Raw genomic sequence first — 15,482 nt, forward strand, 5'->3', positions numbered from 1 at the left:
CTTGTTTCATCCTTGTACATGCCCATGTTGTGCTCTTGGAAGCGGTGGCCGAGCGGAAGCATTATCTTGTGCATGTGTTGTGGCAGCGGCCTTCGAGCCGCCACGTTTGCAGGTGTGCCCGGTAGTGCGGTGTTTGCGGTAGCCGAGTGGCAACGGGAGGGGTGGCCAGAGTAGCATTTGAGCCAGCTCGGATGCCGCTCCCGCCGATAATTCTCCTTTTTTTATTCTCTAAAAATGGCATTATGTTGGGTGGTCAACCGGCACTGATAGTTACCAACTATCGGTGCCGAGTAAAGAGTGCTGGTTGAAAAAACAGCAGTGAAGCTATTTTTCAACCGGCACTGATACGCCTTTTTGTCGTGGTGGTGAAACAGTTACACGTGTAAAAAAAGGTTTGAAGATAAAGGAAAATTTCAGAAAATATGTTCTTACAAAGTAACGTAAAGCATGAGTTACGGGGTGAATAATAATAGCATATCTTAGACTAACTTAATGTTTTTTTTCTTCATTTGTGAGCCATTAACAGATGGTCCCACTAGACCGAGAGCCATGCTTGTCAATCAAGGTCGCAATAGATTTTATATCCTTGGGTTAGCTATATTTTTATGTCTTGAGTTCCTATATTTTCCTATAATGCATACAAACATTTTTTTAAAACTTTTATGCACTATGAATTCATGTAGAATTTCAAGTGACTTGGCATTTCATTTATGTGTTTTTCATCTAATTTCCTACCTTCCAAATGTGGCCTTACAAATTTTCACATTTTCTTTGGATTCCATTGAGCTCAATTCTAGGTCCCAAACATCTCTGCTATCTAAAGGCACGATTTATTTTTGGTGTCACCTCTTTCCTTATTTTCCTCTCATCTAATAAAAACTTCTAAAATACAGTATCGTTCCACACGTATTCGTTCGATGACGCATCCACATTTCATACATTAAATTTATAATTAATGTTACCACAATCAATATTTGTATTTTTATTGTAATATATAAATACTTAGCTAGCCCTGTGTGTGGGGGTGTAGGGGTGAGGTAGGGGAGATGAATGCCAACCCTGAGAAAAAACACGATTCCGAGTAACTTGAAAACTAAGTTATGAGCACTATACACAACAGGTCGCATCTAGACAATATGCCAATCCAGGTGGCAAAAGCATCAGCAGATACATTAGGGCTGTTTGATTCTTGGCCCTAGCAGACCAAGCAAAAATTTGAGAGAGGCAAAATTAAGGTAGTGTTAAATTTTAGCCGTCAAATAGCGTTTGGTTTAAAATAAATTAAAATTTGATCGGTCAAAAATTTTTACGGATGATTTGGTCGCTCGAGATTTGCGTAAAAATATTATAGAAATTTTAACTAAATAATTTTTTAAAACATAATCAAATTTCAACCTCAAACCAAATTAAGACTATATTTTTAAGACAACCAAAATTTAGCTTGACTACTTTAGCCTCTAACCAAACAGGCCCAATAATTGCCTTTTCCCCCTCTTTTCACGTGGCTCAGTAGAGGTGGCCGCAGCGATTTGGCGCGCCTCATCTCTTTTATTGCGCCCCGTATGCGTTCTCGGTTTTTCACCGCTTCTCCCTCTCTCCTTCTCGCCACCTCCTACGAGACGTGGGCTCTGTTCGCTGCGGCGGGTCTCTCGCGCGCGCAACCACCTCAAAGCCCTAGCTGCCCTCGCGACTCGGCCGGCGCTCGGTTTGGGTCGTGCCCGTGGCAGCTTGGTTCTTTCGTCCAGGTGCGTCGGCTGTCGAATTCTCGCTTCTTCGTGGCCTGTCCGCTGTCGATATGTTGTTCCGGCCATTCGGTGTGGCGCTGGGTCGGCGAGGTCTGGGGGTTCACGACGATTTCTGTCTCAAATCTGCGTTTAGGTTCCTTGTGGGGTGCTTCTGTGTTCGTTCCATGCCGATTCTTGTTTGATCTGTAGAATTATTATTGTTGCGGGCCATATGTTCCCTGCAAAAGGAAGTAAACTTTTCGATTTCTGTTCTTGTTGTCGTGATTTGTGATTAGCAAACTCGCGCAAATCTCTTGGGCTTGATTGGAAAGGATATATTTTTTTTAAAAAAAATAGTGGCGCTGCTTTATTTGAATACTAGTTTGTAGGGTATGCACTCCCCTTTGGCATGCAGCCTTTTGCCCCTTTTATGTTAGTCTTGTTCAGGGTGGAAAATTTAGTGATAGGAAGTATCACCTTTTAATTTGTTGGTTTGCTCTTTTTATCATTGTCGGTTAAGGTTCTTTTTCTTGGATCCTTCGGCACAGGATGCCTGAATTCATTTGATTTGTGAACAGCTTTGCTTCAAATTTATCTTTTTGTTTATTTTTGTTAAGTTGATGACGAAAATAGAAGACCATTTCACGGATGATTTCACTCACTGTCGGTTTATTTAACTTCCTCGTTCGCTCAATTACTCATTTGACATACAACGATAGAACCTATAGCACCCTTGGTAGTTATTAGACCATCTCCAATCGATTCCTGTCAGGGTCCAGAATCTTTTTACGAAAGGATTTTCGTTCATTTTAGGGTTTCAACGGTTTTTCTTCACGGTTTCCGTCACAAAGGAATTTCTAATGTCATTCCCATCAGGACAGGATTCTCTCTCATTTCACTTCACGAATCCCTTCGAAGGAATGAGAACAGAGAAGAAAATCGAGAAGAGAACGAAATAAAGGGAATATGGTTGAAAATGGTCTTACCGAATAAAGTGAGCATTTATGTTTTCGTATATGGCAATTTCCTTGGCTATGTAATCCCTTTTAGGGTGTATGCATTTATATTTCTCTCATGCGAAAAGTAATGATTCAATAGTGTTCTTATCTTAAATTTTAGTGTAATCTTATATGGATTTTGTGCTACCGTACGGTCTAGAGTACATACTGTCACTATCGGGGTTTGAGTAGCTCAATTGTACTGGATAATCCATTGGTTAGTTCCTGATTAACTATCTTATAATATAAATACTTAATTTATGTTGAACTGCAAGCAATTCTTACTTATTTTATGAATTTAGTGTAATCTTAGGGATGACATTTTTAATAACTTGTCAACATAGCATATATTAGAATCAATGATATAATGTTCTAGATATAAAAAATAATATACAATATCACCCAAGAGTCATCTAGTGCTAAGGTGTAGTGGTGTACTGACTACTGAGTATATCAAAACCCTCATTAGAATTATTTTGAAGACTAATTTTCTATTTCTATAGTACCAAGCATTTACTGGAAAAAAATTAATATATATTAAATTGAAAATAAATATGGTTGATCAAGTATAACTAAATGGAGTCTCTAAGACTTCGGTATTCTTGTAATTAGCAATTACCTGGTTAGTATACAAAATATGGCTTCGATATTTGCTGCTTTGTTGAGCTATTTTTTGTGTGCCTTTTAATTACTATATGTCACTGGGTCAGGAAGTTAGCCAATTTAACCCTTCATATTCACTACAAATAGATAATCAAGTAAATTTTTATACTTAATATGATCCATTATGTATTTTATATTGGAAATCTTATAAAGACTTCTATGTTTTTTAAGGACATTGTTGATATTGGCATTCTTCTATTGTTTGAAGTCAATTATACCTGTAGAGATCCTTGCTTTATTTGGTACCATTCGTAAACTTTGATATCTTTAATTTTAATTACTTAAAGCCCTATTTGGCAGCCTTTTCGTCTTACTACTGTACATTATGAGATGTATTCTTCCTTAATCATGATTTCTAATTATACACACATCTAAGATTTGTGGTTGTTTGCACCTGCTCAGTGCAGAGGCTAGAACCTTTTTTCAATTGGAATGAATCTTTCTTTATCTAAAAACACGAATCTAAGATTTATGCGGAAAATTTGGTCCAGAAAAAAGGAGATGGTTGCCCAAAATCGTAGCTCTTAAGCTAAGGTCTAGCTCCTAACTTGAATTTGGCATGTTCATCAACAAGCTGAACTTCATCATCTCCTCATTTGACATAATATATATGCTATTCATCTTTCCAACTTTAATATTGTCTGAAAATGGTACCAATAGACTTGCCAAGTTGATCATATTGATTTATTCTCATATTCTTATGTTTACTAGCATTAGTTTGCAATGTTCAATCACATTGATTTTTTTAGTACTAGCATTAGTTTGTTTTTTGATTTATCTGTGGAGAGAGAGAGAGAGAGAGAGAGAGAGAGAGAGAGAGAGGCATATTCATATGTTTTTGGAGATTACTGGAAATGGATTTGACTTTTTATTGAATTATAATGGACAAGCATCATTCTAGGATCTATCAATCATGGTAGAAATACATAGCTTATAATTTGACTAGATTCTCTGTTCGGGCAGGGTGGTCTCCTTTTCCTTCTTTGTAACTTTTATCATTCTTGATGTTAACTGGCTAGTTGGAGATGTCATACTTCTAGTGTTTTTACTGCATGAGCTTAGTAATTGTGACTTACTGAATATTGCTTATTGACATGCAGGATTATTACAGTTTATTTGGCCTGAATGGCACAACTGGATATTTGCACCTAGAAACTGAGGCTAAGTTCAGAACTTCATCATACCCTTTCATACACAGAAAGTGGCGAGACATGGATCGTGATGATATATCTGGTTTCGTGAGTGGAGGTTGCTATGAGTCCTGACATTCTAACCCAATAGATGGTAGTAAAGCTATGGTATTCGGAAGGCAGGCAATTGGTTCTTTTCATTTTCTATATGGTTGGTGTTTGATGCTTCTCATTTGGAATGGACAGAAACTCTCGTAACCTTGGGTTTGGTGGTAGTATCAACTCCTTGAAGACTTCTTATTATTGGAGCACAGCTCAAAACACGACCGGGTACAAAGAAAATACATCCGACTCCCCATCGTATTCCACCTTCTCCATTTCCATCTCAAAAGCATTGAAAAGGAAGCGAGGTGCTATGGCTGGAGCGAAAGGTAATGGAAACCCTTTACTCACTTTGGGTTTAGGCTGCTCACCAAGTTCATCTGATACTAGCAAGCTAAGCTCTGGCACTGCTTGTGCAACATCTTCATCTTTGTTAAAAGAGATTGATGAGGAGTCATCAGTAGATCTTGGTCTGAACCTTGGGTTTTATATTGGTAATGATATTGCACACTGTCAGCAAAAATCCCATGATGGTGTTGAAAATGTGCTATTGGCAAACTCTCCTAAACTAGATCTTCAATTGAGTTTATCTACCGGTTCACCTGAATCAGCTGTCATTGATGCAAATATGATGTCACCAGATGGCTTGCAGATGTCAATGACCAACTCGTCCCCTGCCATTATAGGAGAAGGATCAGTATCCCATAATAGGATTTTTGAGCATTCTACTGTTTCATCATCACATGCTTCTGGAGCAACATATGTCTTTCCAATTCCAAAGATAACCAATGAAGTCAATGCCTCTACGGCTTCTCTAGTTATATCGTCAACTATATTTACAAGTGTGAAAAGCCAAGTTGCATGTACTTCTAAGGCAACTAGCCCCCAACAACGCAGCAATAACACTAAAAGCTGTCAATTCCCAGGATGTATGAAACGAGCAAGAGGAGCGTCAGGGCATTGCATAGCCCATGGTGGTGGTAGGCGTTGCCAGAAGCCTGGTTGTCAGAAGGGTGCTGAAGGGAGGACGATCTATTGCAAGGCCCACGGTGGAGGCAGGAGATGCCAATATCTTGGATGTACAAAGAGTGCTGAAGGGCGCACAGACCACTGCATAGCTCATGGTGGTGGTCGCCGCTGCAGTCATGAAGGTTGCTCCCGAGCTGCACGTGGGAAATCTGGCTTGTGCATCAAGCATGGTGGTGGCAAAAGGTGTCAGAAGGAGAATTGCACCAAAAGTGCAGAAGGTCATTCTGGCCTCTGCATCGCCCATGGTGGCGGAAGGCGTTGCCAATTTTTCGATTGCACAAAGGGTGCGCAGGGAAGCACAAAGTTCTGCAAGGCACATGGTGGAGGAAAGCGTTGCACATTCTTGGGCTGCACCAGAGGGGCTGAAGGTAGCACTGCATTTTGCAAGGGTCACGGTGGAGGCAAGCGCTGCTCGTTTCAGGGTGCTGGTGTGTGTCCAAAGAGTGTGCATGGTGGGACTCAATATTGTGTTGCGCATGGCGGTGGCAAGAGGTGTGCTATTTCTGGCTGCACCAAGAGCGCTAGAGGGCGGACAGAGTATTGTGTTCGTCATGGCGGTGGCAAGAGGTGCAAGTTTGAGGGCTGCTGCAAGAGTGCACAGGGGGGTACCGATTTCTGTAAGGCACATGGAGGAGGCAAACACTTCTCATGGGCCCAGGCGGACTCGAGCTTTGGTGATGGCACACAGCAATGCGATAAGTCTGCTCAGAGCAAGGCTGGTCTCTGTTCAGCTCATAGTGTTTTAGTCCAGGACTACTGTGTTCATGGTGGTGGTAGCTTAGGCCTTGCAATCGACCAGTTGGTGTTGGATGTCAAACCCAACGCGATGAAAGTTGCTGAAGTGAATAGGGGCGATGCGCACGAGAAAATGAACAACGATAACAAATATTTGTTGGGTATGGGTAGCTCTGTTCCAGATGGGGTTGTTCGTCCTCCTGTCCTGACTCCATCTATGACCGATCCGCTTCCGGAGGGCAGAGTTCATGGTGGCGGGCTATTGGCTTTACTTTCGTGGGGTGAAAGCTTGGAGAATGGTGCTTCTGGCACGAAGGCGTGGATGTAAAGAAAGTGGTTGCTTGTAGTTTTGATCAGTTTCCAGAGCTTGTCATATGACGGGATAAAGTCAGTCTTTCAGATTTATCCAATTGTTCTCCACTTTCTAGGGTTTGATAGACCTCCCCCGCTTATGTACTAAGAAAAATAAGGGGTAGCTCTTGGGGCATGCGCTTAACGTAGTGTCTTTTATTGTAATTATTATTATACTTATTATACTATCCTTGTTTTTTGGTTCAGATTATGTAATCTTCTACTTCCATGTTCTTGTTGGACTAGTATTGTTTTCAGCAATTTGTTCGCCTCAATATATTATGCTATTACGATGAAGTTACTTTCACATTATCCACCGAGAGAAGCTCATCAAGTGTAGATGGTCATTATGGAGTAAAACAGCATATTCCCATGTGATGTACCTCAAAATGGTAAGGAGCTATTCGAGATGGCCAACTACTGTGCTGCAGCGACAGAAGTGGTCGAGTGGAGTTTTTACTTTGATAAGTGAGACAAGTCCAACAAGCGTGGGGTTAAGAAGAAGATAGATAAAGCCAAAAAAAATCTTGTGTTCAAGGGTACCAACAGGTTCTGTGCCTGACGGGTTTGGGTTTGGGTGCGATTTTCTGCCCATAGGGCTAGCGGGACTGATTATGTAGTTTATCTCGGGAACTTTTATGTGGAAAATTTTTCCATATTTTCCCCACTACCCAATTCCAGGACGTCTTCCTTCATTGGCCATCCCAACTCGACGCCTCCCGTCGACGCCCTCCGCCAGCTGACGCCTACCATCGACACTCGTCGTTTCCCAATGCCTGCTGTTATTTCCATAACATAGACCGAGCGAGGAGGGTCATCTGGGTGGCCACAACATGCTCCCAGATCCGGCCTTCTACCATGTAGCTTCAGCTCGCCGAAGCGGCCACGACACGACGCGACCATCTCCCGCTGGCTACCAGCTCTGGGACTCTAGGCTCGTTTCCTACTTGTCTTGGTTTTGGGGTCCCTTTGGTGTTTGTTTGATTCCAATCAGGGGATGTCTCATTCGAGGAGCGAATTAGCGGTTTGAAGGGTTATAGTGTCCAATTCGTGCACTGTGAGTGGATTCAGGTTGGGATGAAGGTGAGGATACAAGATTAGGAAAGGTAGCATCTTGTCGCCTACAACCTAGGGTTTTGCATCCTCCCTGGCGGTGCCAAGGAGTACACCAACAAAAAATTCACAATTTGATCCAAGTTATTTCATGGATCTGAGTGAGAATCAAACCCACGTTAGTATAAATCACATGGCTCTATTCTTGTGAGTCACATCAGTCCCAATTGAAGTCATGGCGAGTTATTCATCTGTGGCAACAGGTGCTTCAGCAAGAGGAAGGAACTCGACAATGGATAAGTCGGGAATCAACGGTGACAGATCGTCCAAAGTGAAATCAATTGATGAGTTGCTGCAAAATATAGATCTTCGAGAAGATGAAGAGGAGGATGTCGTCCTTGAAAAAAGATTTAGAGGAGATTGAGGCCAATGCACATTGGCTAGCCCTAGCTAGGGTTCATACATCCAAGAAGTTTATCCATGGTGCTCTGTTTGGCAATGTGAGATTTGCATGGAACTGTGCAAAGGATGTTGAATTAAAGGCCATGGAAGACAATCTCTTCTCGATGCAATTTCACTTCCTTAGTGATTGGGAGTGTGATGCGCGTTTGCCCGATCTTCCAAAGGTAATATGATAAGTTGATTAGTGGAGTTTCGACGTTGATCGTAAGGCTTTGTCACAAATTCATCTTCATTTATCAAACAATATTTTGCAGGAGGTTTTGCAGGAGAAAACCGCTGCTGCTTTATAGCTAAAGCTGGAATCGATCTGCATGTCTAACGATCTAACCAGTAAAATGCATTTGAAAATGAAGTTGTTCACGCACAAATTACAGGAGGGTAGTTCTGTGTTGAATCATCTTTCGGTCTTTAAGGAGATTGTTGCTGACCTACAATCTATGGAGGTAAAATATGATGATAAGGATTTAAGTCTTATTCTTTTGTGCTCATTACCCAGTTCTTTTGCAAACTTCAGAGATACCATATTATACAGTCATGATACACTAACTTTGAAAGAAGTTTATGAGGCCTTGCATGCCAAGGAAAAGATGAAACAAATGGTGTCTACTGATGGCTCTACTTCCAATGGAGAATGTTTGATTGTACGTGGTAGGAAAAAGGAGAAGAATTCGCATAATAGCCAAAGAGATAAAAGTTCGAATGGTTACAAGGGTCGTTCAAAGTCCAGAGGCAAAGAAAAAATTATGCAGGTATTGCAAAAAAAATAATCATGACATATCTGAATGTTACAAGTTGAAGAATAAAGAAAAGAGGAAAGGTAAATCTAATGAAGAAGGTGAAGCATCTGTTGCTGCTTCCGATAATAGTTCTGATGGAGAGACTCTCGTAGCTTTTGCTGGATGTGCTAATAGTGGTGATGAATGGATTATTGACTCTGATGCGTCTTTCCATATATACATACATAGATATTGGTTCACCACTTATAATTCTGTTCAAGATGCTGGTTCTGTTAGGATGGGTGATGACAACCCACGTCCAATTGTTGAAATTAGATCAATTATGATAAAGATGCATGATGGCATTGTTAGAACCTTGACAGATGTGAGGCACATTCCAGGTATCAAAAGGAATCTTATATCTTTGAGTACTCTTGATAATAAAGGGTATGATTGGTCAGGTGAAGATGGTATTTTGAAGGTGAAAAAAGTTACCTTATTGTAATGAAAGGTGATTTAAAGTTTGCCAATTTATATCATCTCTGAGGCACTACGATCACAAGTGATGCCACTGTAAGTTCACATTCATTATCAGATTCTGATGCTACTAATCTTTGGCATATGCATCTTGGGCATATGAGTGAACTTGGTTTGGAAGAATTGAGCAAGAGAGGTCTTCTTGATGGACATAGTATCGGCAAGCTAAAATTTTGTGAGCATTGTATTTTTGGCAAGCTTAAGAGGGTGAAATTCAACACTTCGGTTCATACAACAGAAGGTATTCTTGATTATGTACATTCTGATTTATGGGGACTATCTCGTAGGTCTTCACTAAGTGGTTCTCGTTATATGTTAACTATTATTGATGATTACTCGAGAAGAGTTTGACCTTATTTCTTGAAGCATAAATCAAAAGCATTTAAAGAGTGGAAGGTTATGGTTGAAAGATAAACCAAAAAGAAGGTAAAGAAGCTTCACACTGATAATAGGATGGAATTCTATTCTGATGAATTTGATTCATATTGTAAGTCTAAAGTCATTGTGAGGCACTACACTGTTCCTGGGACTCCACAACAAAATAGTGTAACTGAGCGTATGAACAGAACTATCATCTCGAAGGCCCGTTGCATGTTGTCTAATGCAGGTATGCATAGGCGTTTTTGGGCTGAAGCCGTTTCCACTGCTTGCTATCTTATTAATTGATCACCCAACATTGCCATTGATAAAAAAAAAACTCCAATTGAGGTATGATCTGGTTCTCCAGCTGATTATTCAGAATTGAGAGTTTTTGATTATCTTGTTTATGCTCACATTGATAATGGTAAATTGAAGCCTAGAGCCACTAAGTGCATCTTTCTTGGTTATAAATCTGACGTTAAAGGTTATAAATTGTAGAATTCTGCAACACAAAAGGTGGTGATTAGCAGGAATGTTGTCTTTAATGAATCTACTATGTTGCCAAATGCTACTGTTCAGAGTCAGCAGAGTTCTAGAGTGCAGGTGGAGTATTTTATTAATGCAGAAAGTATATCAGATACCGTTGTCCAAGATACACCTATTTCTGAAAATTTATTTATTGATCATGATTCATCTAGTGCTCCCCATTTTTCATCCGTTGTGTAGCCTACACAACATTCTATTGTAGTTGATAGGCCTAGAAGGCAAATTAATCTACCCAAGAGGTTAATTGAAGAGTGTAATATTGTTGCTTATGCTCTAAGTTGTGCAGAAGAAGTTGAAGTTAATGTAGAACCTTCTAATTACAATGAGGATGTCTTCTCCCCTATTGTGAAACATAGTTCTATTCGTACTTTACTCAGTATTGTTGCTATGCGTGATTATGAACTTGAGCAATTAGATGTTAAAACTGCATTTTTACATGGGAAGTTAGATGAAGATATTTATATGGATCAACCTGAAGGTTTTGTTATTCCTGGAAAAGAAGACTTTGTCTGTAAATTAAAGAAATCTTTTTATGGTTTGAAGCAGTCTCCTAGACAATGGTACAAAAGGTTTGACTCCTTTATACTCTCTAATGGTTTTAAGTATTCTAATTATAATAGATGTGTCTATTTGAAGACTGTTAATGATTCAGCTATTTATTTATTTTTCTATGTCGATGATATGTTGATTGCTGCAAAGGATAAATCAGAAATAGCCAAATTGAAATCACAGTTGAGTAATGAATTTGAGATGAATGATTTAGTTGCAGCAAAAAAAAAATTCTTGGTATGGAGATTATTAGAGATAGGAAAGCTGATAAGTTATATCTTAGTCAGCAAAGTTATATTGAGAAGGTCCTTCGTCGTTTCAATATGTATGATGCAAAACCAGTGAGTACTCCATTAGCTGCTCATTTCAAGTTATCTTCAGCACTATGTCCTGAGTCAGAGTATGATATTGAGTATATGTCTAGAGTTCCATATTCTAGTACAGTTGGTTCACTTATATATACCATTGTCTGTTCTTATCCTGATTTATCTCATGCACTAAGTGTTGTTAGTAGATTCATGGCTAATCCTGGCAAAGAGCATTGGCAAGCTGTTCAGTGGATTTTCAGATATCTATGTGGTACTTCTAATGCTTGTTTGTAGTTTGAGAAATTTGGAGATGGATTTGTTGGTTATGTTGACTCAGATTATGCTGGTGATTTGGATAAGAGGATATCTCTCACAGGTTATATTTTCATCGTTGGTGGTTGTGCTGTTAGTTGGAAAGCATGTTTGCAGGCTACTGTTGCTTTATCAACTACTGAAGCTAAATATATGGCTATTTCTGAAGCATGCAAAGAAGCTGTTTGGCTAAGAGGTTTGTACAATGGGCTTTATGGAGATAATTCTTGCATTAATAAATTATGTGATAGTCAGAGTGCTATTTGTCTTACAAAGGATCAGATGTTTCATGAAAGAACAAAGCACATTAATATGAGGTATCATTATATTCGAGATGTCATTGCTCAAGGTGATATTAAAATATGCAAGATAAGCACTCATGATAATCCTGCTGATATGATGACAAAGTCAGTTCCAGCTACTAAATTTGAGCTATGCTCAAGTTTAGTTGGTGTTACAGTTTGAGTCCTACAGACTTTTTATGTCGGTGATATTTATTATTGAAGGGAGTTTATTGATGATTCTTTATTTGCTACAAGATGGAATTCGTCTCAAGGTGAAGTTTGTTAGATTATGATCCGAATTCTTGTTGGGCCATACAAGGGACGTCTTCAGCCTATATTCTGGAACAGTCCGTATTAGACTCGAGTCATATGTGTCCACCTCTATAAATATATCTTGTAAGCTGCAATGAGAGCTGGGAGGCTCATTGTAATCCACTGCATTATACACATCCCTGATATAGTGAAGATCATCGATTGGCGTCCGTGTTTTTTCCCGCAAGGATTTTCTACGTAAAAATCGTGTCTCGTGTTCGATATTATCGTGCTTTATCCCTAACAGTGATCGATAGTGCAATATGTATATTGATTGTGTTGAATTAGAGAGTAATCGAGAGAGATTGGAGAGTAGAACTTGAGTATTGATTGAATTGATTGATTATTCATTGCATTTTAAATTGTACAATATATAAGTACATGCTCAACAGGTGCCGTTGGGAGACATACCTCCAGTTGTTGCAACTGATCAATTCGCAAGATTGGACAAGAGTTCCTATCAACAAACACATTAACTAAGATGCTTCACAAGGCTTACTGGCAGATGCTTATTCTGCAGCTAGAGGCTAAGCACATAAAAGCTCTCCATTCTCATAGTCATCTAATGCTCCGTTTAAAACGAAGGAATGTAAAACAGAGAAATGACAAAAAATCTAGAAAATGGATAAAGTGAAAAGTGAAAAACTATGTAATCTAAAATATAGGAATGAAAAGTTTGGCTTGTTGGAACGAGAGAAAACAACTGTTAGAGGAAGGGAGCGACGGTCCTACCCATGTTATCGAAATTGAACGCCATCGCATCACCACAGGCTGCAACGTTTGCCTGGGCTTACGCGAAGGAAGAAAAAACCAGAGGTGAGAGTAGATTTTTTTTTCCGTTCTTGTGAAATCGCACTGTGGCTACAGTATTACAGAGGAAAGGGATTGTTCGGTTCCTATGTTCCAAATGCTCTGCTCGCCTTACTTTCCATTGTTTTGGTTTCCTTCATTTTTCCAATGACAATCCTTTGATCCAAACGGGGCTTAATATTTGTCATGTCGACATAGCTTACATTAATTTCGCACTAATCTCCGTTTTGAGCTTGTTTGAGTAATTTTGAGAGAGTTTGAGAGAGTAAGTAGTGTTCTTTGATTGATGGCTGTTTACACATATATATATACATGTTTAAAGGGCATGAACATGTCCATTCAATAGTGAATGGTTGCCCTTTGGATAATAACTGAAAAACAGTTATATTTGCTAATGACTTAATTGATCACATGCATAATTAAAGAAGTATCAGTTTGTAACACTCTCTCTTGATCAATTATCTTGTGTGTAAACTTCTTGTTGAAAACTCCTCTAAAAACCCTGTGGGAAAAATATGAGGTGAAATAATATGCTATATATTGATATACCATTAAAACTCCTTTAAACCCAATGGAAAAATATAAGGAGAAAATGATATGGTATATATCAGTTACTACCTCATTGTAAGTTCAAATGAGAAAACTCATTGATGAGCTTAGAGAGCAATGATTATGATCTTTAAACCATATTTAAAACCTCCGAAAATCATTTAGGAAAATGGGAGGAACAAAGTAGATATTGCCTCATTAAAAACCTTATATGAGAAACCATAAAGGAAAAACTCATAAAGGAAAAGAGTGCAATAGAACAGGTTATTTATTCAGGGATCAATCTCCCCCTTAACCTTACAAATCCTGTAGTCATCGCATACCAATTCCATTAACATAATTTTGGAATGTAGAAGTCGGTAAGGACTTGGTGAACAAATCAGCGAGGTTATCACATGATTTGACTTGCAAGATTTCTATTTTCCCATTATTTTGTAATTCATTAGGATAGAACATTTTAGGAGCAATATGTTTAGTTATATTGCTCTTTATGTAACCTGTTTGCATTTAAGCAATGCATGCAGAATTATCTTCATAGATAATTGTTGGTGATTGAATAGAACCAATACCACATGATTGTTGTATGTGATTAATCATTCTGCGAAGTCATAAGTATTCACGTGATGCTTCATATAATGCGATTATTTCAGAATGATTAGTGGATGTAACCACTAGAATCTGTTTTGAAGACTTCCATGAAATGGTTGTTCCACCATTTAAGAACACAAAGCCTGTTTGTGACCTGACATTATGAGGATCTGATAAGTAACTAGCGTCAGTGTATCCAATCATATTCATATCTTGATTTCTTTTAAAGAAAAAACCAAGATCTATAGTGCCTTGGAGATATCGTAAGATATTCTTGAGTCCTGTCCAATGACGTTTAGTTAGAGTAACGCTATGCCTAGCTAGTAAGCTCACTGCAAATGCGACATCAGGCTTGGTGCAATTTGCAAGATACATAAGCGCTCCAATGACACTGAAATAAGGAACTTCGGGTTCCAGTATCTCTTCTCCTTCCTCCCTTGGTCTAAATGGATCTTTTCCATATCAAGAGATCAAACAACCATGGGAGTCTTTGAAGGATATGATTTTTCCATATTGAATTTCTCCAATATTTTCTGGGTATATGCGGCTTGGTGTAGTAGAATACCTGAAGGATAATGCTCGAGTTGTATTCCCAAGAAAAATTTGGTTTTAACCAAATCCTTCATTTCAAATTCCATCTTTAGATGACTTCGTGCTTCATCTATATCTTCTGTATTTCCCAATGATATTTAGATCATCAACATATACAGAGATAATACAAAATCCTGTTGAGGATTTCTTTATGAAGACACATGGGCAATCATCATTGTTAGAATAACCTTTTTGTAAAAGGAATTATTTTAGTTGGTTGTACCACATTCTCCTCGACTATTTTAAACCATATAATGATTTTTTATGTTTTACACAGTACATGTTGCGGTTTGCGTTTGGATTCGGAATGTTAAGTCCTTCTGTGACTTTCATGTATATATCCGAATCACGTTCCGATATTTAATTTCATTGGCAATTCAAAATTAAATATTAGAACGTGATTCCATTCATTACTAGAGAATAAGTCTCATTGAAATCAATGCCGGGTCTCTGCGTAAACCCTTGTGCTACAAGACTCGCTTTATATCTCACCACATCGTTGTTTTCATTCCGTTTTCGGACGAAAACCCACTTGTATCCCACAGGAAAAATGTTACGAGGAGTAGGTATCACTGATGTGAATACCTCTCTTTTGGAGAGCGAGTGTAATTCTGCCTGGATTGCATTCTTCCATTGTGTCCAGTCCGAGCGCTTGCGGCACTCTGCCATGGTCTTTGGATCTGGATCATTGAGAAGATCGTTTGCAACCTTTGAGGAGAAGTATGTGTCGACAATTATAGTCTTTCTGTCAAATTATTCTCCAGAATCAATAT

General features: G+C 38.9%; 1 protein-coding gene across 7 annotated transcripts; it reads left to right on the forward strand.

The window, feature by feature from the left end:
- The first annotated feature begins 1,530 nt into the window (after positions 1-1,530).
- Positions 1,531-6,916, forward strand: LOC133916061 (probable WRKY transcription factor 19). Of its 7 annotated transcripts, none has more exons than XM_062359578.1 (4): positions 1,531-1,745; positions 2,606-2,718; positions 3,557-3,627; positions 4,486-6,916. In XM_062359578.1, exon 4 carries the CDS (start codon positions 4,754-4,756, stop codon positions 6,707-6,709), a length of 1,956 nt encoding a protein of 651 aa, XP_062215562.1. In that variant the 5' UTR covers positions 1,531-1,745; positions 2,606-2,718; positions 3,557-3,627; positions 4,486-4,753; the 3' UTR covers positions 6,710-6,916. The 7 variants fall into 7 exon arrangements, with proteins under 7 accessions (XP_062215562.1, XP_062215579.1, XP_062215555.1 ...); XM_062359595.1 differs by lacking the exon at positions 3,557-3,627 and having other exon boundaries at positions 4,486-4,669; positions 4,762-6,916; XM_062359602.1 differs by lacking the exon at positions 3,557-3,627 and having other exon boundaries at positions 1,533-1,745; positions 4,486-4,946; positions 5,544-6,916.
- Positions 6,917-15,482: the final 8,566 nt, after the last annotated feature.

This window comes from Phragmites australis, chromosome 1, assembly GCF_958298935.1.
Source record: "Phragmites australis chromosome 1, lpPhrAust1.1, whole genome shotgun sequence".
In the NCBI taxonomy this organism is placed as follows: domain Eukaryota; kingdom Viridiplantae; phylum Streptophyta; class Magnoliopsida; order Poales; family Poaceae; genus Phragmites; species Phragmites australis.